The following is a 25,991-nucleotide window of genomic DNA, read 5'->3' as shown; positions in this document are numbered from 1 at the left end:
GATGGGGTTTGTCTATCTGAAGAGCTGTCCAGACAAAGTCTGGTTTAAAAATGAAGGGAGAGCAACAGGGGCCTTAAAGTTGCTTATCTGGGCATCTGACTAAGCAGGCACACAGGTCAGCTGCTCACAACCTTCCCCATTAAGGTGAAATGTACTGTATTTGTATTCAAAATATATACATTGTTTCTAAATTTGCATCTATAAAACTGTTAGCATATGCATATTTTATGCAAATCTGTATCTTCTTTCTCTTTTTTGTGATGTACAAGTGGCGACCCTAATCCATTCTCATTCTAATTCTGTCCATAGAAACAAGAAGCCAAGAAATGTACCCAAAATGGATATGGCACCTCCACTAGCTGAAGTTTGGAACACAAATAGGTGAAGACACAGTAATTTCTAATGGGGAGGGAACTGAAAATTGTGTTCTTTGCTTTGCAAAGAAGAACTGGCAGCCAGTATTTCCAAATGTTAGTTGATGACAGAACATAAAGGACCAGCCATAAATTTTGGGATGTGAAGATTAAAAAGCCATTATGAGAGAGTGACTGGGAACCATGTGCAATTCTGCACTGAGATTACTGTAGAAACTTTTAACTTGTAATAGAAAAATCTGTTGTGTGACTTCACAGCCCCAATGTGATCAGCAAACACATCCTTACTCTTGTCCTGATGCATGATGATGGAGCAGCCCAATGTGCAACGCTCTCATTCCCAAAACTAAATTCCATCAGAATCTTGAAATGATTGCAAAGCCACCTTGCAGCAGGCTAAAAGTATTGTGGATCTGAAACCAGTAACAGCTGTCTGTCACTTATCACACTCCAAGTAAAGTGAATATGATGCTGCACAGATTCACCCTGCCCCTGAAACCCTTCTTGGAAAATGGACATTTTGAATTTTTGGTGTTTTTTTAGGGGGGGGGGGAGAACATGCAATAGTACTAGATGTGCAGGCACACAGAGAAGGAACATTGAAGACAGAGAGCATTCCACTCAGCGTTAACATTTGTTGGAAGAAAAAGGAGAAGGGAAAAACAAAACAAAAGTGAAGTGAGTAGTTGATTCATGGAACACACAGAAAAGAGTCCATGCAAGTTATGGTATTAGTTTGATATTACCAGAATACTTTTCAGGTTAAAACAAAAGCAAATAACACTATCAGAAAATATATAGTGTTCATATCTGTATTCCTGATTATGTTAAGATAGATAGACGAGGCTGACTGTATTTGGCCACAAAGAAGGGATATGTACAGAAAGAAAAATGATGGAAAGGAAGTTTGGAGGAGATACTAGGGCAAAAATATGAATGTTGGGAAAATAGCAGTCAGTTTGAGAGGGGTTTATTTTTTGAGGGGAGTGTAATGCAGCTAACTATTCACAGTTACTATAGACCTTGATGGAGAAACAATGACCACAGACCTCCTCTGAATGGAGAGGAAAAGAAACATCGGGTGCTTCCAGAATGTCACTATTTTCAGGTGGGGTTCAATGACATAACAGCAAAATCACATTGCATAATTATAGTTGCACAACATATCCACTTCCCCAAAAGACTGGACTTTTATGTTAAGTGATGGAAAAAGCCAATGCAAAGTACAGAATAACACATGCTTACACATAGTGCTGTCTACCCTCACTACACACACAGAATGCTCATTAAATAGCCAATGTTGTTTACCTCCCTTCAAACAAATCAAGAAGAATGTTCAATTGACAGGAAGCACCTAAGGTGTAGAATAAGACAGGCCAAAGGGATTTGTAAAAAATCATGAAGGAAGAGAGACCAAAATTATGAAAGAACTTAAGGATATTGTACATCTAAGGGAAAGGAAAGTAAGGCAAGGCCAGATAGAAAACTGTAGATAAGGGGCGCATGTTTGGACAGCAGCAATTAGTAACAGTCAGGAAATAAACTGAAGGAGCATAAATTAAGCAGAAATGAAGGACCTGAATGCTGTTGATATTTTTTTTAAAAAAATCAAGCTAACCAAACTCATGAAAAAATTGCTGACTGTGGTATGGTGCCTATCTTTAAGTAAAGGACACCTGTTTAGAAAGTGTATATGATAAAGTGAAATAAAAAATGAATTGCATGGAAACACAAAGAAATGGGACACATAGATAAGAAGTTACAAAAGAATTGAAAAATAAAAGCAGGAGACTAAACCAAAGCCAAAAGTAAATGGGTGTGTGCATTTCGCTCAGGTTAAGTTATAAAAAATTAGGAGCAGTCCAAATTGGGGCAGCAGAAACAAGATTGTGCATGTAGAATCTGAACTCCCTACCCCCAGACAGATGTGTCTAGCATCTCTGTTGTATAGCTTTTCTCATATGTTGAACACGTACCTCTTTACCCTGGCATTTGACAGTTAAGGTATTTTGCTTTGTAGGACCCACTTATCTGGCCAACTTTTTAATGTTCCAAACAGTTCTATTTTGTTGTTGTTATAAAATTGTAGTAAAATATTTCCAATAACTAAACACACAGAGATTTGGAACTTTCCTGTGAAATCTATACCCAAAACACTGTATCAGAAAGGCAAAGAGAATGTATAGTACAAGTACTCAAAAGATTTTCACCTTTTTCTTTCTAGCTGGACTCATGTGACTTATTTGTTATGTTGCTACCTTATTCTTTTACCTAGCTGGCCCCAGGCTGTGCTCAAAGCTAGACCAGCAGTGGAACTGTGTCACATTCACACTATTCTCTGGGCAGAAAATTAATAGGTGAAGTTTTCCCCACCATTGCACCTGCATGCTGAGGTTATTATGGTCCAAGTGTGTTGTTATAAGGACGTGTTAAAGATTGGCCTCTCCGTCTAGCAGTGAGCTGCAGACTTTGTTTCTTATATTCTGAGTAAATCTTTGATGGCCTAGTGTAACTCAGATAGGTACAAAGATGAAGCGTTTGTAATTGCACATTTATTTGAATATAACTGAGTAAAGTAATTTATAGGTTAAATAGCAGGTGAATAATGTAATAATAATAATAATAATAATAATAATAATAATAATAATAATAATAATAATAAATATTAATATCTAACCTCCCATTTCAACTATTGAAGCATGTTGTACTTAGAGCTTCCTTTGAAATTGATCCAGCAACTCTGACTGGAACAAAATAGGGCTGCAAGATTATTCATTGGGACTGAGCATCTCAAACACCAGTTCTTTATCAGCTACATTAGCTCTCAGGAGCATTACTGGTGCTTTACTTGAAGGCCATTGGGATCTGGTTACCCGAAATATGTTTTGTGTTGGGGTGGGGAACTTCTGGTTCTCCAGATGCTGCTGAACTGTCCCATCATCCCTAACAATTCACCATGTTTGCTGGGGTCAGCCAAACTCATTCCTTCACGGTTTCACATTTAACTTCTTTCTGGGTACAGCTACTGAAAACTACTAAACTTAAGTAATTCAACCTCAAACACTGGGGCACTAACGCAATTTGCTCACTGAGCCAGTTTCTGTTTTTCTTTAGTAGATCAAAACATTCTGCCCAAAGAGCCTCATGGGCAAACTGTGATCATAGTTTTGATTTAGTTGGTGCTACCATGAGTGCCCACTGCATAACTAGAAAACCATATACAGCTGATCACAGCTACAAAGAAGACTCATTGCTCTCTTCTCTTCAGCTGTTCCCAAGCGAAATATTCTAATTTCTGCCACATGTTAGGGTAAACATTAATTAATCTTATTTGCACATATAGACGGAGGCTCATTATTCTTATTAGCTAAGTTAATATGTCACATCTGGCAAAGGCTCTACATTAGTACAAATCTAACAGTAGCTGCAGAATTTCAGAAACTATATGCGGAGGCTTTTTTGAGATTCCATGGTAGACTGGGAGAGTCTGTTTTAGTTTTAATCTTATCACTGAGACACTATTTAATATGCTAGAGCAGCATCCAAATTAAAGGCCTGAAACCTTTCTCTGTTACAGCTCCCATCTTAGTAGCATCTGCATATTGTACAAAAAGCTTGCAAATTACATGGGGCTTACATTCCAGGGACTGCGCCTAAAGCAAAAATCGTGTATAGTCAAAACACAATGGCCAGTAGGGTTGCCAAAGTCTTTTCCCCCAGATGCCTGTCCCCTTCCCCCATTTTATTAATTTATTTTTAATTTGCTAAGTGTGTAAAGCCAAATGCACATAACTTAAATGTGTGTAAATTGTGGGCCTACTGTACTGCACTCAGGTGGGATGGAATGCTACCATCATCCCATCTGCTTAGTGAACAAAGCTGTGAGAATGTTTCCACAACAGCTTCCACAAAGAAAGAGATAACTGTCTTATCAATAGAAGTAGATCAAGATTTCAGATTAAGGAGGTTCGAAGAGATAAAAGGACTAGTAACCGATTGGCTGCAATATCACCAGCTTAATGAAGTATTTAAGTCAGTTAAAAAGAAAGGTTATTCAAATAAAACCCTTCAATCTGAAGAAGAGTTGCTAGAAAATAAAAACAAATTAATTTCTAAAATGCATAAACTCCTACTTGATTGGCAAATGAAAGATGAACAGGTCAAATCAGTGATGATACACTGGGCGAGGGATTTTGGTTATAATATTGAGTTAGGAGCATGGGAGAGATTGTGGAATATAGATCTGGAATACACAGTATGTTATACTTCAAAAGAAAACTATATGAAAATGATGTACTGCTGGTATTTTACTCCTAGTAAATTAGCTAAAATGTGTGAATCAAATTCTAATATGTGCTGGAAATGTAAAGAGATAGAGGGCACATATAATCATATATGGTGGTCATGCAAGCTGGTACAGTAGTACATTGGGTTACAGACACTTCAGGTTACAGATGATTCAGGTTACAGACTCCGCTAACCCAGAAATAGTACCTAGGGTTAAGAACTTTGCTTCAGGATGAGAACAGAAATTGTGAGGCAGCACCGCTGCGGCAGCAGGAGGCCCCATTAGCTAAAGTGGTACCTCAGGTTAAGAATAGTTTCAGGTTAAGAATTAAGGTCTTATCTTAACCCAAGGTACCACTGTAAAAGCTTTCGGGGAAATGATATATAACGAGTTGAATTTTTTTTTGAAAATAACCATTCCGAAGAAACCAGAAACTTTTCTTTTAGGAATTTTAGGTACAGATATCCTGAAGGACCTGAAGAAATTATTTATGTACGTGACCACAGCTGCCCGAATATTGATGGCCCAGAGATTGAAAGAAAATACAGTTTCAACCAAGGAAGAGTAGCAGATAAAATTAATGAAATATGCTGAAGTGGCAAAACTTACAGGAAGAATTAGGAGCCAGGAAGAGTCAAATCTGAATAAAGAATGGGGGAAGTACACAATGTTTTTTGAAAAATTATTGTAAACAACTACATTCATTAGCAGGTTTAACAGAAAACTTGTAGTAAAAATTAGAACTATGGATTGATTAAGGACTTATAATATAATTGGAGTTCGTGATGAGCTGCAGAATGCAAATATATAAGGATACACAAAAGGGGGCACTCAAAGGGGATATGATGTCTGCATTTTGTTTCTTTTTTGTTGTTATTGCTTGTAAAATTAAAAATGCAAAAATAAAATAAATTTAAAAAGAGATAACTGTCAGTTTTAGATGGTGTTAATACTCTACTCAGGTCTTATGGACTGGGGTAGTTTTGTGGAGCAGGCTGAGGTCCAAGGAACCTAAAAGAGATAGTTACCAAATAGTAAGATGGCTGAAGTAATAGTACAGAGGAAGAAAATAACTGGCAGCAGTGGCGTAGCAAATTCAACAGTGAATGCAATTTTGATAGCCCAAGAACGTGTAATTTCAGCCATAGCAGCAGGCAGCAACTAGCAGGCTGCTTAGCACAAGAGGAAGCATTGCCTGTGGCCCACAGGTTACCCACCTCAGGTCTAGACCAGGGGTGTCCAACTAGACTGTGATCTATTCCCACTAAAAAAACACAAAAAACTGGCAGTGATCTACCCATTGTATTGACCAAAGTTGTTGAGCTTTTTTTGGGGGGGAGACCCCAAAAACTTTGGGCAGTCAACCAGGATCACACAATCGGACCAGGATCAACCAGGGGCGCCCCACGATCGACCTGTTGGACATCCCTGGTCTAGACCCTGTATCCAGGGCTGCTATACCTTTAATTAAAGATAACAAGAGGAACTTGAGAAGTTTTGACTTTTGTTGTCACCTAGCAACTCTAGAGAGGCAACAAAGACCAAGATATAGTGAAGAGAAGGCTTAGGAGGCAGGCAAACTTCACATATAAGCTCATTAGTATAGGGTATCATTACCTCTTTTTGTGATGCCATGGTAGTGATTTTGTACTGGCACCCACAGAACTTTTATCAAGATATGAGTGCTAGTATCTCTCGCTCTCTCTTTTTTAACCCAAAAAGCATTGTCTGGTAATAAGCCACACTGAACACAATTGGTTTCGTGTTTGTAAATATTAAAACTAAGTTTGGAACTAGCACATACATTCAACCATCATGGACAAAGTAAAGGTAAAGGTAAAGGGACCCCTGACCATTAGGTCCAGTCTGTTGAATGGTTTCTTTAAATGTAAAGGTTCATCATTGTTCCACCCGATGTGTATGTCTTTAAGGGGCCAAAGCAAGGGCCAGAGCAAAATAACAGCTGTGAAACATAGCAGGTGCTGCTGAGTTGTATTGATTAAGCTGTGTCAGCAATTGGGTGTAGTATATAAGGAGCAGCACCTAGCTCTCCCATCACCCTGGGGGGTGGGTTGGTGGTTGGGTCATGTTTGTTTGTTGATGTATTTAGTGTAAAAGGAGTTTTTGTTTTTGTTATTAAAACCTTGTTTAAGTTATTTTTGAGTCCCTTTTTAATGCATGGTCTCCCCAGCAAGCTCTCTGCAGCGCTACCAAACTGCAAATAGCCAACACAGTCGTGGCCGACTCTGGGGTTGTGGCGCTCATCTCGCTTTATTGACCGAAGGAGCCAGCGTTTGTCCGCAGACAGCTTCCGGGTCATGTGGCCAGCATGACTAAGCCGCTTCTGGCGAACCAGAGCAGCACACGGAAACGCCGTTTACCTTCCCGCTGGAGCGGTACCTATTTATCTACTTGCACTTTGACATGCTTTCGAACTGCTAGGTTGGCAGGAGCAGGGACCGAGCAACAGGAGCTCACCCCGTCGCGGGGATTCGAACCACCAAACCAAGTACAAATTTATGAAACAGCTTAACTTTGCACATCAAGATACATATATTTCATAAACTGATATGGAATAACCACCAGTAAAGGACACCACCAAAATTCAACAGATTAATTTCCAACATCCATAGAGATTCAAATTAGGCAGAGAAAGAGATTGTGTGTTAGATAAAACGATTCCCTATGGATTATTGCTTTAGCTCCAGGCATTATTATTCCCAATAAGCCATTTAGAAACAGCTTGCCTACTCTGGTAAAATAAACTAAACACAGCAGTACCCTGGGGTGGATTGCATATTCTCTCTCCCTCTCCCTCTCTTAATTTTTTTTCTTCCGATTGCATCTTTATTAAAAATGTAATCTGAAACCATTCAAAACGGCCCCCAAATGGATATGAAACCAAAGGCAATCACCCTCATGTTTAACGTGACCAGTCTCACATTATTGGAAGACAAAAGGCTGCATTTTTCTTTATCTCTCTAAAAGTCACAAGAAATAATAAGCAGTGTTCACAATACTCCCAATCAACGCAGAGAATAATACTGTCAACCTCATCAGTATCAAACCTCTACCCATCTGCTAATAAGAATTCCTCTCCAAATGATACAATCATATACGAGGGAAAGTATTTATCAAAGTCCCAACCGTTATGTATACAGTGTTTACAAGTGGGTATCTTTCACAAAACTCTTTGGGTTAGTAAGCAAAACAAATCACTTTGTGCTAAAGTACAAATTCCAGGATCCTAACCAATTGAGACACATGAATTTCAGTCAGTCACTGTCAACTCTTTGATCTTTGGTGACCGTTCTCCACATTTATTTGCCTGAGCAACTTCGACTCCTCTGCCATAAAATGATTCTGGGGCATGTTTTAGGTTAATTTGTATGACATGCTGGCGAGTCCTGTTGAACCTCATCATTGGTCATGCAGTTTACCCTAGAACATATCCAATTGCCTGCAGCCTGAGCACTGCCGGAAAAAAATCAGTAGAGATAGGAAAGTTATTAAGAGGAAAGTCATCATCCTATTGAGGAGCCCCTAATCCCCCCCCCAATACTCAAGTTTCCTTAGAGTCCTATTTTTAAAAAAACTGGTTGAGGTTTAATAATATCTTCTACCTTAAGCAGCCTTGTCCAGTCATATATTGTTGGACTACAACCCCCATCATCCCCGACAACAGGCCAGGCTGGCTGGGGAGGATGGGTTTTGTAGTCCAACATCTGGGGCTCTACATCTGGGGAAAGTTGCTCCAAAAGGATTTCCTATGCCCTAGATTTGGTGCTGGTCACAGCCTTAGGACTATTAAGATGGAATTGGAAAAATTCATGGAGTACAGGTCTACCAATGTGTGTAAGTCATGATACCTAAACAGGACCAGTAGGTTCAGAGATTGCATTCCTCTAGATACCAGTAGCTTGGGGTGTGTAAAGGAAGCTAAACAAGAGGGTAGGACTGTTGCCTTCATGTGCTGTTGTGAGCTTTATGGAAGCACTTAGCTAGGAAGTCTCTACTAGAAACAGGACAGTAGACTAGACAGAGCCCTGATTTTATGTTGCATAATCTGACCACATGTGTTCCAAAAGAGGTGAAACACCTTATATACTGCATGTATAAAAGCATATATTTTCAAAATATGCTATGCACATTTTTGTGAACTGCCCAGAGGACATTGTTGAAAGGACAGTTTATAAATGCTATTAAATTAGGGGGGGAAATCTTGACCCAGTTATTAATTGTGGACAAAAAGAGAAATATATTGCATCATCCACTTCTCATTCAAAGGGCCCAGTATACCATATGGTGAATCAGTCATGGGTAGGAGTCTATAGAGCTGCAAATAAGAAATTCCCAGCATGTGAAGAGAAGAGAAGAGAAGAGAAGAGAAGAGAAGAGAAGAGAAGAGAAAAAGAAAACCAGTTTATGAGGGGATTTTGTGAAGTATCCAAGAAGTATCCAAATAATGTTTAACCCCTGAAACATCACTGTCCTTGGTGTGCATCTTCAACCCTCTGTAGTCCAGGGCTGGTTTCAGGCTTGAGGAAGCCCTCAGTATATGGCTGCTCATCACTGACATGCCTATGATTGAATTTACAATTTCCTATAGACACACTTCACATGTAACACCAGGCCTAACCATGACTTAAAGGAGGTGTGTGGAATCTTTTTGTCCTTGCAGGTCAGAACTGCCTCAATGACACCACACAGGCGAACTTTGAGAGGAATGTGGGATACCCCTCACTTGACATATCAACCATGTCAGGTGACTGACATCTGTCAAAGCTAGCCTAGGGAATAGGGGGAGATAGTTCAAAGTGCTTGCTCGGTCCTCTGCACAGAGCTTCCCAAATGCCTCACAACCAGTTGGTCTTAGAGCACACAAGGAAATGTGCTAGTTCCCAGAGAGATCACAGCCACTTGGCTCCTCTTCTTTCTGCTGTGACTAAGCCATGATTTGGCTTAGCATGACATCCAATCTCATGCTTGTGGTTTGCCTCATTCCAGACAGATCATGAATTATAACCATGGTTTGTTCTTGGTTTACCACCTGTGGTTTGCCTGGGGAAGACAAAGTATGTGCCAAACTGTGCTTTAGTCTCTAGCAGCACAACAGCAGCAGAACCGGGGAGGAGGACCTCTGACCCTGGTCCCAAGTGTCACGCAGTAAGTGTGGATGCTTCTAGGAAAAAGACTATGTATGTAGACTTCTATGCTCACAGGCTTTCCATGTGAGCTGGAACCCAAATTGTGAAGGGTTCCAGATAATTTGTAAGAATTTATGAACAGGTTGATATAATAACAACAACAACACAACAACCCCCCAAGCTGTGCACATGGCACATACACACAGAGATCTATACAAGTTTTTCCAGCTAAATGAAAAGGTCTTGGCCTTAGGTGTTCATTTTGCATTTTTAATAACCTATTTTCAGTTGGGCTTGGATTGTTTTTAATTTTTTAACTGTTTTATGGTATGTCTATATATTGCCTTGAGACATACAGGATTTCCTTTACAGACATCCATGCCCAATGGATGGATGTCAGGGACAAAACTAAGTTATCACTTGACCTTGAGGACAAGGTACGCAGCATGGCTCCTACAGCCCCTTTCTACATGAGATCTCTTTCCACCTGATTCATGCATGAAAGGGACTTTTGTTTTTTAAAAAAACCTTCATGCAAATTGAAGTGTTATTCTCCTTGCATTTATTTTATTCAAACATGTTTCCAAGGAGCCATTTAGACTCTATCAAGGAAATCAAGCAAGGTGGGCAAATACACTCTTAAGTCCCCACAGGTGATGGTAACACAAAGACTGCTGTCAGATTTGGGATAAGGGAAGAAAAACAGGGAGGAAAAAATAACTCAAAATGCACAATGCTAGCCTAGCGCTATTGACTTTTGAGAAGAAGGGGCAAAGGTTAATTGGCAGATGTTTCTCATATCATAATTAACAATTTATTTCTATGCACTGTAACAAGATTAAGATAATTATCCTCAGAAACAGAAATGTAATGACAAATTACTGGTTTTCATATTGCAGTCAATCTCTTTCATATCAAAATAATCACCATGCTTAGCAGAAGGTGCATCTGCTCAGTTTTGGATAGGAGTATATAATAGAGATTTTGAACTGCCATATGGGAATCCATGAAGCCAACTCAACATGAGAGCAGGAAGTTGCTGGCTACACTTTTCTAGTATTGTTTGGTAGCCAATGGAATCCCAGCTGGGACACCACAGAATGCATTCATCAAGAGAGTAACTTATTGTACTGTACTTTCTTAATTAGGGATGGACGAATAAAATATTTTCACATGGCAGGTGACATTAAGATCATATCGATATACTGTTCTCCTTGATGCCAAAAGCTTCCTATATATTTTTTTTCATTTACAGCTTTCAGGCACATAGGTCTGGGTATTGGCAAGGTCCAGCTTCCTACAGCTTGGGAGGTAGCAGGTGCCTAGAGTACCTAAGGATGGGATAGGCAGGTTAGCAGTCAGCCAGCCAAAGTCCAAAGAGATCAGCGGCATTTCTCACTTTTGAGTTGGCCAGATGTAATAGGTCAGCCATATACATGCAAAAGCACAGGACAAACTCTCTGGGGTCATCTGAGGTCCAATTCCAGAAGGGTTCTGTTCCATGGTTTTGAAAACTTCCTTTCTTCTATCCCAGAAACCCAGAGTTAAGCAAAGTTAAATAATTAGTGTCAGAGGCAATTATATGCAGTCTTGCTGCAGGAGAGAAAAAGAATAGGGTTCACTAAATGAGACTGTGTGTGTGTGTGTGTGTGTGTGTGTGTGTGTGTGTATTCGTGTCTGTGTCTGTGTCTCTCTCTGTGTGTAGAGTGAGCCTTTGCTACTTTTTAAATTACTCAAAGTACTTCATGAAAGCTCCTGCATTTCAGTGATACAGCTTGGTATTCTCAATCAAGAAGGTATTGTCCAAAATATATCCCATAATGCCTTCAGTATCCCAATTTGTGTGTCAAGTAATTGCTATTTTAAGTTCTTGGAAAATGCAGACTCATCCAATGCAAGAACTTCCATGAGGAAAAGTATCTAAATCTGACACAATAAGTTAGTTTGGGAGTGGGAAGGCACTAAGATAGCTGGAAAAATTGACTTTGATAGCAATGGCTTCTCTTTCTAACTAGTCATTTTGTAGTCTTTTTTGCAGATAAAATCGCTCAGATTCAGAAGGAGGTAGACTCCACAGTGGGAGCAGGGCCAGGGCGGGAGAGTGCTAGAGTTCTGTCTGGTCCTGTTATATGGGATCAATTCCAATCTGTTACTTCCGAGGATGTGGACAGGCTGCTTGGACGAGTGAAACCGACCACCTGTCTCCTTGATCCTTGCCCATCCTGGCTGATAAAAGCGAGCCGGGAAGGGCTGGGCGATGGGCGTTGCGGGGTGGTGAATGCTTCCCTCTGTAAGGGAGCCTTCCCAGACCCGCTGAAAGAGGCGGTCATTAAACCGCTTCTCAAAAAAACATCTTTAGACCCGGCCAATTTGGCCAACTATCGCCCAGTCTCAAATCTGCCATTCTTGGGCAAGGTGATTGAGCGGGTGGTTGCTGAACAACTCCAAGCACGCCTGGAGGAAACGGACCATTTGGATCCCTTCCAATCGGGATTCAGGCCTCACCATGGGATTGAAACTGCCTTGGTCGCGCTGGTTGATGATCTCAGGCGGGCTAGGGACAAAGGTGAGAGCTGTTTCCTAGTTCTGCTGGATCTCTCAGCAGCCTTTGACACCATCGACCATAACATCCTTCTGGACCATCTAGAGGGGCTGGGAGCTGGGGGCACTGTTATACAGTGGTTTCACTCCTTCCTCCTGGGCCGTGTTCAGAAAGTGGTGGTGGGGGATGAGTGTTCAGACCCTTGGGCCCTCACTTGTGGGGTACCTCAGGGTTCCGTCCTCTCCCCCATGCTTTTTAACATCTATATGAAGCCGCTGGGAGAGATCATCAGGGGGTTTGGACTGGGTGTTCATCAGTATGCAGATGACACCCAGCTCTACCTCTCCTTTAAATCAGAACCAGTGAGGGCGGTGAAGGTCCTGTGTGAGTGCCTGGAGGCGGTTGGAGGTTGGATGGCGGCTAACAGATTGAGGTTGAATCCTGACAAGACAGAAGTACTGTTTTTGGGGGACAGGAGGCGGGCAGGTGTGGAGGATTCCCTGGTCCTGAATGGGGTAACTGTGCCCCTGAAGGACCAGGTGCACAGCCTGGGAGTCATTTTGGACTCACAGCTGTCCATGGAGGCGCAGGTTAACTCTGTGTCCAGGGCAGCTGTCTACCAGCTCCACCTGGTACGCAGGCTAAGACCCTACCTCCCCGCGGACTGTCTCGCCAGAGTGGTGCATGCTCTGGTTATCTCACGCTTGGACTACTGCAACGCGCTCTACGTGGGGCTACCTTTGAAAGTGACCCGGAAACTGCAATTAATCCAGAATGCGGCAGCTAGACTGGTGACTGGGAGTGGCTGCCGGGACCACATAACACCGGTTCTGATAGATCTGCACTGGCTCCCAGTACGTTTCCGAGCACGATTTAAAGTGTTGGTGATGACCTTTAAAGCCCTAAACGGCCTCGGTCCTGTATACCTGAAGGAGCATCTCCACCCCCATCGTTCAGCCCGGACACTGAGATCCAGCGCCGAGGGCCTTCTGGCGGTTCCCTCATTGCGAGAAGTGAGGCTACAGGGAACCAGACAGAGGGCCTTCTCGGTAGTGGCGCCCGCCCTGTGGAACGCCCTCCCATCAGATGTCAAAGAGATAAAGAATTACCTGACATTCAGAAGACATCTTAAGGCAGCCCTGTTCAGGGAAGTTTTTAATATGTAATGCTGTACTGTTTTTAACACTGATTGGGAGCCGCCCAGAGTGGCTGGGGAAACTCAGCCAGATGGGCGGGGTATAAATAATAAATTATTATTATTATAGTCTTTTTTTTAAAACTTCAGGCTGCAAATACTTTTGATATTATGTGCTTCAAAGTTGGAACTCTCATTTCATTTTTGTATTTCACCCATTCTCCCCACATTATCCTTACTTTTTTAGTTTTCCCTTCTTCTGCTGTCAACTTTGTGACAGCAGCACTCACTGAACTCACGACTAACAGCACAAGAGAGACCATATGTGTGGTACAATAACACAGAAAGCTGCAAGAACAAGAAACTGAAGGGTCTGACAACACGAGGCAGGAGAACCAAAGGGGGAATGATGCATAACCAAGCAAAGAGGCAGCAGGCTGGGGGGAGGCAAGGAAGTCAGCATGTGAAATATTACAAAACAAGCTCGTGCAATTGAGTTTTTGCTGGAAAAGCTTTGATATGCATTTAAGATTAAGGAACTTGGGGGAGTGGGGATGCTACCACATGCTCTCTCCAGTCAGCATTCCTAGGCTAAGAAGGCCCTCAAAACACCTATCCAAAGCTCCACATTCAATTTATGGCAATTTTAGAGAATATTTTTTCACTATTGGCCAGGCTGCTAGCATTTGACACCTCTGCAAATCATGGAACATAGCCATCACTTCCCTGTCACATAATGACAAGAGTTCAGGTATGACATTTGATCTCTAAAAAACTTTAAAGAAGCCCCGATTGTAAGGGCAGAATAACCAAGATCACCACAAAGAGGACCCCTGGTATATTTGCATTATGTAACATGGGATTTGAATTGACAATCTTGAGCACACTCAAGCTCTGCTTTTGCCCCACGTTGGGCAAAAGATTCCTGCATTGCAGGGGTTGGACTAGATGACCCTCACGGTCCCTTCCAACTCTATAATGTTATGATTATATAAACCATGAGCAAGCTAAGTCAGTTGTGCATGAGCGCCATACTGCTTCATGAAGCTTGAGCTCTCCCAATTTTATCTTCCCTTTCTCCAGCAAACCATGAAGCAGCTGGCTTAGCATTTGGTGTGAGTCAGAGCTCGTGATTTCTTCTGTTCCAAACAAACCACATTCTTTAGCCAAGGTTTCTTCTTGGCTTCCTATTCATGATTTGTTTGGGAGAAACCAACCAAGAAAGCTGCTGCACATGTAACACTAAGACAGCCACATTGTGGTTTGTTTCCCTGCTGGAGGGAGCAGCAAAATGGGAGCATTGCTTCAAAATGCTTAATTTTCTTTTTTGTGCATTATAGCTTAGCCATCAAAGATAACTTTGCTCCTTTGGCCAACCCCACTATTGGGGTGTCATGAATGGGCAAACTGTTAGTGATCTGATTTATTGTAAGTAGTTTTAACGTATTATTACTGCATATATATTTTTACTGTGGGCGGGGGGGGGGATGCTTGCAAGATAAGATGTCTCAGGTGCCAAAGTAACTTAGCCAGCCTTGAGCACTAAGCATCTTGACTAGAGGGGAGGAAGGCAGGCTTGCTGTTTGCTCCTCCATCTCAGTCAGTGAAATGTATTGGGACAGTTCCAATCTCTTCTAAATGACCACTCCTACTTCTACACCACCTGCTTCTTTTACTTTCCTTGGAGCCTCTTCCAAGGAACCAGCAAACAATCACATTTATTGTTTTCCTTAAAACCACTGTCAAAGCTTGTACACAAGAGACAATACGAGAAGATGCTTTGGGGCACTGCTTTGAAACGTCTACAGACAACATTAATGAAGCCCCAAATCACCAATATGAAAAGGAAAACACTGAAGCAGATAAATCCTAGAAACCTCAACTAACCATATGCTCCATTGCAATTTTCAGTTAAAGCAATTCTCTCATCCCCTTTTTTCATATCCATTATTCTTACTGACATTATGAAAGATGTTATGAAAAGTAAACAGGACTGCATTGCAATGTACTGATTCATATGATGATTCATTTCTAAAAGCAAAAGAAAACACAACCCAGAAACACTTGGTGCTTTAATTGTTCCTGTAATATACATCTGGATATTATTCATCAGAAACATTTTAAGGATGTATTGAGGAGCTTTGCTACAGCTAGCTTGTAAATAAATCTGATATTCTTTCTTCAACTACACTGGAGTTACTTTAAAAACTGGTTACAAAACATAAGAATGACAGCTTGTGAGGGGGAATGTTAGATTGCAATTCAGACCTCTCTGTTTTTATTTCAGCCTTAAACTATCTCAGTTTCTAGGAACCAGATACCTTATTATGTATCCAAACAAGAACTGTCTGCATGCATATGTGCCCCATATAGAGGCGCAAATGATCGTGAAGCACATGGGAAGTAAGTGCTAGACATAAAGGGAAATGCAATTTAAGGCTGGAGAGAGCCACCTACAGCCTATACAGTGAACAGAATTGTCTCTTAAAAAAAACCTCTTTTTTTATTTTGACAGACGGGCCCAAATTTGCTAATTATCAATCAATAAATAAATCATTGCAACCTTTCTTGACACGTGAAAGACAAAACTCTTACCGTTTCCTTTGGAATTTGTGACTGGCTTTGTTCAGTACTCTAGAAGAAGCGGGGACAAAAATTAAAATAAGAATAAGGGTAGAAAAGACATTTGCCAATGATTAAGAAGAGGACTATCAAGGGGTTTAATTCTCAAATGGAGCATAGGATAAGAGATCAGAGCTACACAACTTAGGTAGCTCTTATAACTTAGGTTCACTAATTTCAATTACCCTTCATAGAACTAGCATTCCATCAAACTCAGTGGTTCCCAGTAACAAGTATGGTAGTTCAGAATGCTTGGCATTGGAGCATCTTATCGGTGGCGGTGTAAGGCTATTTAAAAAGCTTGGATAACGATACATAATGATTTGAAGAAAATGCTTAAAATAACCTTTGTCCAAAAAAACCTCATTGGGCTTAAAGGACTAAATGTTTCTAAAGAGCAAAAAGAATATATGGTAGCAGTTGCTCGGCCACGATCATCCCGGAATATGAAAAAGAAGAAGTCCCCACCAATGAAGATAAAGACGATTGGAATCAAAGATATTATGGACGTGCATGAACAAATGTAAAACAAAAGAACCAAGGAGGGGAGGGGAGGGAAGTCAAGGGATTTTGGAAATCCCATGTATGGGAGTTGTTATGTGATGGGGTTTTGTTATTGTAAAAAATAATAAAATAGTATTTAAAAAAGAGAATAGAACTCAGGAGAATTTACAGCATGAAAATAATGTATTTCCTTAAACGTGCACACACAGAATGATGCATTTTACAGTTCCTGCCCATCAAGCCATGTTAATGTGCTTCAGAGCCATTAGGCAAACACAACTCTCCTTTGAGGGGCAATTTTAATTAATCTCCTGCACACAGACAAAGGCAACCAAAGCTCATCTAGAGGGAATAACTTGTTAAAGCCCAACTGTGGTTGACAAAAGACAGAGAACAGAGCCAAGAACTCCCTAATCCCTAAAATCAAAAGGAGAACAAAGCAAAAAAGAAGAAGGGGGGAGGTTTTGTTGGTGGCACAAGAAACATATAATGAAACTTGCCTGCAATCTCCCAAATTCTTGATCAGAAGCAAAATAGTGCTGTTTTCACATGAACTCCTTAACCATATTGGCCACTTGGGTCTAAATGAATACAGCTACAAGTTGGCAAAATGATGATGGGGAGAGGGAAACTTTGAGTCAACCGCAGCAAATAAGAATGGACGTCTTGGAAGAGTGTTTCCACTTATTAGTGTAAACCACTCTACAATTGTTTTCATATCAAGCCTGCCATTTAGGTCTAGACTTTACGAGGTGACTGTATCCTAAGTGTGCATGAGATCCTTCCAGCATAATTTGACAATATAGAGATCCACATTATGCTATTTTGCAAGTTGAGTGAGAGACCATGTCTGATCCCCTGTGATCACAGATCTGCACTGGTTGCCACTTTGTTACTGGGGCAAGTGAAACGTGCTACTATTAGTGTCACAAATTCCATAGAATTGTCATGGAGGGGATGGCCGGATCCTGACGAAGAATGGAATTGGCAGAGGGGTGTTCTGCCCTATGACATCTGACAGTCCAAGGCAGATACCTCCTGCTGTGGAGTTGTCCCCTGGTGTCTCCTTATGTCAGTGAGGAGCTGCATCCAAAGGAGAAGGCAAGTGAAAATAAATCAGATGCTGAGCTGGCACTGATGCCACCTCTGCCTCCAAAGGACATGGGGATGTCAGCATGAAGAAAGTTTGTGGGACCACTCAATGAGTGCCTGTTTGCTTGCCCAGTCCCCAGTGCTGTGTCTGCCTTGTCCTTCCTGCAGTGAGGACCAGGACAAGTAGTATATAAATCCCTTAATAGCTTGGGGCCAGTTTACTTGAGGGCTCAGTTTACTGGAATTCACCTAGGACCTGCTCAGGAGAGAGTAGGCTCTTGTTCACTTGAAGTTATTTACACAAACACTGCATGGCCATGTCAAGGGTGTTGATGCTGCATCCAGCGTTGCAGATTGAGTAGGCAGTTGAACCAGTTGGCCCCCAAGTTCCCTTCCAATTCTAGATTAACAACCCATTTACGAGTTTTCATCTGTTCCAGAAGAAGCAGGATGTTTTCACACTTTAGCATATCTTTGAGAGTAAACGCACTCCTGTGGCTTCAGTATCTATCCCACATGCAAGTACAAAAGGCCATGCCTCCTCTAAATAGTTCATTCACACTAAGGATTTGTCCATTGCTACCATCTCCCCACCCTCCAAAGTAGAATAAACCCTGCTCTACCATCCCCTATGCTGAAATGCAGACTTCATCATGCTCTCTGAACACAGATATTTTTCCATGTACCCACAATCACTCCTATCTTTCCACAAGTCCCAACATCATGACTCATTAACCCTTTTGAATTATTTGGTAGTGATGGTAGTTGGTGGCAGGGAAGTTTCACTGAAGTGTGTCAAGTGAGCGGGGTGCTGGGAAATATAACATAGAATCTAATTGATGATCTTGGACTCACAAGAGGGCTTTTGAGGGTGCTGGGGTCTGCAGGGGGAAGGTAAATCAGAAACAATCCACCCCTTCTCTTCAATTATCAGACGTTCCTGCTGGGTCAAAAGTCCAGTTGTGAATGCCAGGGCACCAACTGGTCTCCATCCATAGATTTCCTGGGTACCTATGTCCTTAGCATGAATACTAGTGGCATGGAAAGTTGCATTTCCTAAGTTCCCTATCACCTAGGACACTCCTTTTGCAGCATTCAATACACCGAAGAGAGATAGAGACCTATGTTCTTATATTTAGAAGAACTTAAAGGGGGGATAGAGGGAGAAAGATTATTATAGGATGGAGGAGTTTGAATTCTTAGAAAGAAAAATGAATTTTAGTCGCATCGTTGCTTGAAGTCTTGAGTAAAGACAACTGGGATAGGAATGTAGGATGCTGCCTTATACCAAGTCAGACCAATTGTCTATCCTGTCTGGAAGTGACTCTCCTTAATTTCAGGCAGGGTTTTCTCCCAGTCCTAATTGGAGATATTGAAATACTGAACAATTATTTGGTCCAAAATAAGGCAGCTTTATACAATCAACATTTGCTACACCCACAAAGGCAATTATTGTGGAAACATTTGTGCACAGCCTATATACTATGATAATTTTCTTTAAGATACATTGTACAACAGGGATTCTCCGAATTGCCTTGCTAAATTAATAACTGTGGGGTGTCTTTCCCATGTAGCTATAATATTAGAAACAACCACATTTTTGCCCTTACAGATTCTTCATTTCCAAATCATAGCATTCATACATCCTGTTCTAGATTAATTGTAAATGCTCTGAGACAGGGGGGGAAATGTTCATGTAGTGTGACAAACAGCAAGCTTTCCAACAGGGACGCAAAAGACAGGGAATAATCAGTTGTCTGTAGGCACTCAAGCAAAGTACATGCAACAGTTTATAATCTGCATTTGCTGTCACCCATGATTTGAAAACATTAGTTCCCATATTAATGTGGAAATCCAATTTGGAGACCGCTGCTAAAAGGAAATGTCCATGTGAAATGTAGTAGAAGTTTATTTTCCTGTGCTCCACTTCAAGCTGCACATGTTTGACAGCAGGTCTTCACATTATTTGCTCATATTCACCTAATGCGCCTTAGCCACTTAAAAAAAATAAAAATAAAATACGCACCAGTTCTCTTGGATGGAATGCTTCTTCCTGGCGGAAAATGATAAGGCTTACACTTCCTCCCATCCTGGTGCTTCTCAGCAGGGAAACAACTTCTTCTTGGGTTTTTCCTGTTAAATCAACTCCATTTACCTGCAATGGGTGGGGAAAAGATTTTGAATTACCCTGTGTGCAACAGGTGAAGATTGTTGTGATAAACCAGAGCAGCACAGTGTCCTGGTTCACCTATAATGCTAAACTGTGTTTCAGATACCTTCAGAAGTCTGCATGCACACGAAAGCTCATACCAGTAACAAACTTAGTTGGTCTCTAAGGTGCTACTGGAAGGAATTTTTTTATTTTGTTTTGACTACAGCAGACCAACACAGCTACCTACATGTAACTAGATGTCAATGTTCCCAATAATGTGTATGGGTCTGCGTTATCTTGTACCTTATTACACTAATAAATTTTAAAACACTCAATTTTTCCACAAAAGGTTATCCAATTTTCTAGGTGAAAAGAAACACACACACACACACACACACATATGTTCTCAAGGCTTGACCACTCTCACTGGTGCTTTTAACTCTTTGGTGACCTAACAAACAAGATCTAAGTTACAGTTTTGCTGTAACTATGATTCATCAACTATGGTTTATGTTAACCATAGTTTAGTCCTTTGCACAAACCAGGACACCGTATGCTAGAACTAGGTGACATATTTTGTCTTAGGGAAAAGTCGTGCCTATGTTTGGGGCTGAAATTTGGAGAAAGCCCACTGGCTTCTCCAGCTGCACACAACACAGGAAAAAAACCTGCAAGATTATTCCTGAGCAGCAAATACAGATACAGAGCCCTGCAATGTTTGTTCACGCAGGCAGAAAGAGAACAGCATTGTGGCAACTCCAGCTCTGCTTTTTAATTCACCTCCTCTCCCCATTCTGCTCTCTCTCACTCTCTCTGGGGGCAGTGTGAACAACCATTGTGTTCCCCTATCAACAAGAGCAATTAGTGGAGAGTGGCACTGCCATGGACCTGGCCTCCAAGCACCAGTGTTGCTGCCACATGCCAGGGCAGTGTATTGTTGAAGTTGGGCAGATGCTGGCACGTTAGCAGAACCAATCAAGCACTCCTGCCGGTGTGACCACATTGCTCTATCCTCACTGCTCTTTCGCCCCAGTATATGGCAAGAAGGCAGTGCTGGTCCACTGTGGTGCCCTTCCCTGCCAGCCATTTCTGCCTTCTGCCATAGTTTGGGGCTGAAACTGTGATGCACTCAGAAGCTGCTATACTGGTAAACAGCCTGAAAGGCACTTAAATAGGTAAACACTGGGAGCTACGTTCAGAAGCAGCACAAATGACTTATGTGCAGAGCAATTCAGTGGTTTATTCATGGCATTTAAATAGTAATACACACAAGTCTTAAAAATCAGCATTTTCTTACATATGAGAACACTACTCCTGCACAGGTTCAGGCAATGATGATGCACTTCCAAAGGAAACACAACCACAGAACATATCTAGATATGATCAGCGTGCCTGAATTTGGAAAACAAATTGCAACTCTGCAAATAACATCCCAATATGAGTTGGATGCCAAGATAAGTGTGCTTGCTTGTCTGCAATATATCCAAGCACACCCAGGAGCATGTGAAGCCCTGACAGATAAGTGAAACTGGGATACTGAATTGAAACTGACCAGACATGATAGAAAACATCAGGGAGGCTTTTCATTTGTAAGGACGTAGCAGAGTTAAGAAAGCAAGAGGCTCAGTTAGTAGAAAGGCACAAAATAAATGTGGGTAGAAGTCAGCATAATGAACATACAGACATCAGAAAATGCTAAAAAATACAGCTGAAGAAGAAGCAGATGAAGGGGGCGGAGCTTGAGATCCACTGGCATTTATCTGTGAGAACTCGCTGCGGGCGAGTGATATCCCAGGAGACTCACTGAGGACAAGTAATGTCCCAGGAAAGCAAACATGGTTCTTTGTTGTGGCTGCTGCTGAAAAGTGTAACAGAAAACCCAGAAAATTACAAAGAACCAGTCACCTTGACTTCAGTGCTCAGCAAGCTATTATAACAGCAATCAAAGGAGGCAACAAGAAGCTGTCAGGCTAAGCTTATTTTTACCTTTGGATTGGAAAAAAAGGAAGAAACTACTTTAGAAGATAAGTGCTATGCACTGGAAGTAACTATCTTTACTTCAGTAAAAGTGATGGCAATATTCAGCAGTATGGATTTGGAGCCATGTGGATCATCTAGAAGCATAGAATTGTAGAGTTGAGGTGGACTTGGATGGCTGTAGAAGAGGATTAGACAAATGCACGGATAAGGCTCTCAGTGGCTACTAACCACAATGGATGTGTTCTGCCTCCACTGTTGGAAGCAGTTTGCCTCTGAATACCAGTTGCTGGTAATCACAAGCAGGGAGAGTAGTGCTGACCACAAATTCTACTTGTAGGTTTCCCATAGGCATCTATTTGGCCCTTGGCAGAACAGGATGGTGGACTAGATGGACCTTTCACCTGCTCTTCTTAGGTGGGGCTAACACAAGGCAGTACCACAGCTTAGTTCAGTCAACAGAGCATGAAACTCAATGTAAGACTGAATACTCATTATTTTCCCCCTCCCCCATCATTTTTATTTTTTTGTATGTTGTTTAGGAACATTATCTGACATTAGAGATTTTTCAAAGTCTAAACGGTCATACATCAAGGAAACCTAAAATACACAATTTCCAGCTGCTGGGCAGCAGTGTCAGGCTGCATAGCTCCTATGGTTTATTCCAACTCTAAGCTCTCAATATGAAGGCAATGGAGTAGTGAAAGCATCATGAGTTCATAATGTGACAACAGTATTAGAGGACTGCATTAGGAACTGTTGTATTTTCCCTTACAGATCATAAGGCAAAGTGGCAGGCTCTCTGGAGCAGTACAAAATCTATAGTGAAAATACAGAGAGAAATGTGTAAATGCATTTCCCCCTTTTTGCTTAAACATTCTTAAATAGATTAGCGTGGGAGGAGGCTGCCATTTCTTATCCCTCCTTAGAAATTACAAAAGAAATGGAGCATACAGGAGATGCTTGGCCACTAAGAAAAAAGAAGAGGGCTTTGCATGACATTAGCAGGGTAATTTTATTAACCCTCACAGTCTTTCAGCCCATATTCCTCCTCGGCCTCACTTATCAGGAGCATTTTACATGTTAGACTGTAAACTTTGTTAAGGAAAGTCGTATTCATAACTTTGCATCATTCTGAGAGGAAAGTGAGTAAATAATGGGCATGGCAGTTAAGAATATTTTTTCTACACGGCATGAGTACCAGCACAAATCAGGATTTTTTTAAAAAAAAAACCTACGAAGGGACAGCGAGTCCTTATGTTTCTTCATGTCTCATGTTTTGTTGCTGCTTGTATATTTAACAGATATATATTTGTAGCACAAACTCTCTATGATAATACTCCCAAAATGGTGTTCCTATCTTGTCAATCTGTACTGAAAGGAAGAGAAAGGTCAAGATTTAGAGAACTGCAGGTGCCTGAAAAAACTGAGACTGACATGGTTTCTTCTCCGGCTTTTTGACAGAAGGCAGAGCCTTCTTCTTATCCCTGGTCTCTACTAAGTGGACTTCCAGAGATTCCTCCGGACCCTGAGCCTGAAGAAAAGTTTCAGAATCATTGGGGGAGCACTCCATACTCACCCCCATCTGACCCAGAGAATCATGAGGGGCCCCTTGCCTGGATCCTCCAAGGGAGTGTGCATAGACTCCCTCCTCTTTGCCATCACCGTGAGGGGAAAGTTAATCATTCTGGGTGCACAGGTGCAATGAAAAATGCAGGAAGGCCTAACACGACTTCACCCACTGTTGTCTTTCTTCAAAATTCCCAATTAATCATCAAGGAATAGGATAGAGGCCCAACTTAGCCCAATGAGTCAGGGAGTGAGCACAGAGAACATGAAAGCCACTAAACTCCCAGATGCAGAAGTCAGGTCTCAAGCTGTTGGGGCCTCCAGAAGAACTGCTGAGGAGAAAAATAAAATGGCACTCCTGCTCTCCAAAACGAGGGGGGGGGGCATGCAATCTCCTGTCCCTGTTGCTTCTGTGACATCCTTAGATGGTTGTCTGGCAATCAGGCCCAGAACTCAACCACCTACTACATTCTCCCCTTTTCCAGAACGGCAGGGAAGGAGAGAAAATATGATGAAAAACAAAGGGGGGTAATGGAAAACAAAAACTAAAGAGAGGACAACTGAGATTGTACACAAAATCCACTGAATCAAGTACTCAGACAAGTGCTTCTCACAGGGAGAGGTGTGAAGACCTAACTGCCCCTAGCATCTAAAGAGATGGGATGACTCCCCCTGCCCCAGAGAGGGATCAAGAATCTGAAGACCCTGCCTGTGTCCAGCAAGGGGATTTATCCTTATCAGGAATGTTACCCCCCTCCATCTGGTAAAAAATGCTTTGGAAAAACGCAACTGTTATATAAATAATTAGCCAAGGTTTCTCATATCTGCCTGCCTAGAGAGATAACAAATGGAGTTGAAGAAATTAGTGAAATTTACACCACTTGTAAATTTGCAGTGCAAATTTCATTGAAAGCATTGGTCAGCCTCGGGAAATTTGTGAAGAAAACAAGAACTAGGATCTCACCTCCAGGATCTGAGGAAGTTCTTTCACAGATGAGTGAGAAAGAAGGTATTCTGAACCAACTAAAGAGCATTTTTCTTACTTCCCTTTCCTCTCATTGCTTCCTCACTCTTCTCCCCTTTCTGTTGCTCCATTTGAGACTGTGATTTCTAATCTACACATTCCAACAGAATTGCCCATATCCTCCTCCTTTGTTTTGACTGTATATTTATCCCCACAAGACAAAAACTTGGATGAGGTTAAAGCAGAGAACAATTCACTGGGGGAAAGGTAGAAACATTACAATGAATGCTGCAGATATCTGAAGCCAAACAATTACAAAACTCATTAAACTAAAAAATAACCTTGAAAGAGCTCCAAATAGGTTAAATATACACTATTCAAGAAATCCAAACAATTCTAGGTCTTTCCTATAGCAATATCAGATAATAAAAATAGCATTAAAGGTAAAGGTAAAGGTACCCCTGCCCATACGGGCCAGTCTTGACAGACTCTGGGGTTGTGCGCCCATCTCACTTAAGAGGCCAGGGGCCAGCGCTGTCCGGAGACACTTCCGGGTCACGTGGCCAGCGTGACATCGCTGCTCTGGCGAGCCAGAGCCACACACGGAAACGCCGTTTACCTTCCCGCTGGTAAGCGGTCCCTATTTATCTACTTGCACCCGGAGGTGCTTTCGAACTGCTAGGTTGGCAGGCGCTGGGACCGAGCAGCGGGAGCGCACCCCGCCGCAGGAATTCGAACTGCCGACCTTTCGATCGGCAAGCCCTAGGCGCTGAGGCTTTAACCCACAGCGCCACCTGCGTCCCTAAAAATAGCATTAGGAAAAATGTATTGCAATCTTACATTCCCCCCTTCCAATTTTATTAGATTTCTATATTTTTACCCTTTGGTGTGGTACTTTCATCCATACTAATTATTATTAGCTACACTCCTTCAGTTAAGAAGTTGTAATAAATTTAACAATTTCCTTAAGTTACAGACTTTTTATCTACACAGATTTCCCATAAACTCTCTGCTTCCTAAATTCTGGTGTCTATGTACCAGCTTCCTGTACTTGCCCAATCTCATGCTGGTACACATGTATGTTTTCAAAGGACTGACACCAAGCATCCCAACAAAGGCAGATCTAGGGGTGCAAAGCTTATGAGGTGTTGTAACTATGACATCCCACAGAAGGCAAGAGGCTGGAGGGAGCCAGATTTTGGCATCGCACAGGGTACCACTGAAATTTGAAGTGCTAAGTTCTGCTACTGATCCTAATACCCCTTATATGCATGTCTGATGCTGCACTCATCATTCTTTAATATGGAGCAGGCAGGGAAATCTCTAATTCGTGTGACAATATAGAGCAGCCAGCACCAGATTGGGGCCCTCTAAATGCTTTGGCCTTTAACTCCCATCAGCCGCAGCCAGCATGGCTATGAGAGTTAGGACTGATGGGAGTTGTAGTCCAAAAATCTGATGTTGTGTAGATAGGAAACTGCTCTATGTCAGTATGAATATATTTTTCTGAAAAGGCTGCAATGAATCAGCCTTTAGGGAGGATACCGTTGCAGGTGGCGGGGAAACATTACATGAGAAAGATTTATATTGGAAGTGCAGCCTTATCCCTTATCCCAAATAACTTG

General features: G+C 41.7%; 1 protein-coding gene across 4 annotated transcripts in view; it reads right to left on the bottom strand.

Annotated features, from left to right (window-relative positions):
• PARD3 (par-3 family cell polarity regulator) overlaps positions 1-25,991 on the bottom strand; it is a 567,153-nt gene that overhangs the window by 206,138 nt on the left and 335,024 nt on the right. For all 4 annotated transcript variants that reach the window (XM_079996388.1, XM_079996385.1, XM_079996386.1 and 1 more), the window contains 2 exons: positions 19,731-19,859; positions 16,082-16,120 (listed from right to left, as the gene is read on the bottom strand). In XM_079996388.1, the coding sequence (XP_079852514.1) occupies positions 16,082-16,120; positions 19,731-19,859 (168 nt within the window). The remainder of the gene's footprint in view (positions 1-16,081; positions 16,121-19,730; positions 19,860-25,991) is intronic.

The sequence above is a fragment of the Podarcis cretensis genome, assembly GCF_951804945.1.
Source record: "Podarcis cretensis genome assembly, chromosome: 12".
NCBI lineage: Eukaryota > Metazoa > Chordata > Lepidosauria > Squamata > Lacertidae > Podarcis > Podarcis cretensis.
Note: the sequence above shows the minus strand (reverse complement) of the source record. Positions and strands in the feature narration are given on the sequence as shown.